Raw genomic sequence first — 714 nt, 5'->3', positions numbered from 1 at the left:
TTTTGAATAATATATTCCTCTATACACTATCATACAAAACCCTTTTTTAATTTTTTAATTTTTATTTTTATACACACACACACACACACACACACACACACACACACACACACACACACACACACACATATATATATATTTGTTTATTTCAGAGGGATGTTTATGACCCAGAGGTGGTTTTTCTGTTTGGTTTCTACTTCAATCTGAAAATCGACAAAATCGAAAATACCTACCATTTGTATATTGAGGTACAGGATATTCTTTTTTTACTATTATAGTTGTCTACGATGTTATTCTTGTTGCTGTGCTTTTCTTTTTGTCTCTGTGTTGCTGTTGTATCTGCGGCTTTGTATGTTCCTCTAATCAATTTGTGTTTCATTGCCGAATACTGAAGATTCTATAGAGAGTTCGTAGTAAACAATCTGGTGACATAACGAACAAATATTTTAGAATATTGGTTTCAAATCTTGACACAAGGCCAACGATTTCGGACGAAGTACCGGTGTTCAGCTGATACTTATTTTACAGTCCCCGAAAGGATGAAAGGCAAAGTCGACCTGGGAAGCGTTTGAACTCAGATCGTAAAGGCGGACAAAATATCGCTAAGCATTTTAAGCCGGCATGATAACGACTATGCCATATCACTGCCTTAATGGTATTCAAAAATATTGCCTGCAAGTGAACGACTTCTAACAAATTTTGCACCTCACACAC

At 35.7% G+C, this 714-nt stretch overlaps 1 protein-coding gene across 1 annotated transcript in view; it reads left to right on the top strand.

Annotated features, from left to right (window-relative positions):
* The window catches only part of LOC106870532 (BTB/POZ domain-containing protein 16), a 243,135-nt gene that overhangs the window by 122,948 nt on the left and 119,473 nt on the right, over positions 1-714 (top strand). Inside the window, exon 14 of the mRNA XM_052972597.1 lies at positions 153-248. Within this exon, the coding sequence (XP_052828557.1) occupies positions 153-248 (96 nt within the window). The remainder of the gene's footprint in view (positions 1-152; positions 249-714) is intronic.

Source organism: Octopus bimaculoides, chromosome 14 (genome assembly GCF_001194135.2).
Source record: "Octopus bimaculoides isolate UCB-OBI-ISO-001 chromosome 14, ASM119413v2, whole genome shotgun sequence".
Lineage (NCBI taxonomy): Eukaryota > Metazoa > Mollusca > Cephalopoda > Octopoda > Octopodidae > Octopus > Octopus bimaculoides.
Note: the sequence above shows the minus strand (reverse complement) of the source record. Positions and strands in the feature narration are given on the sequence as shown.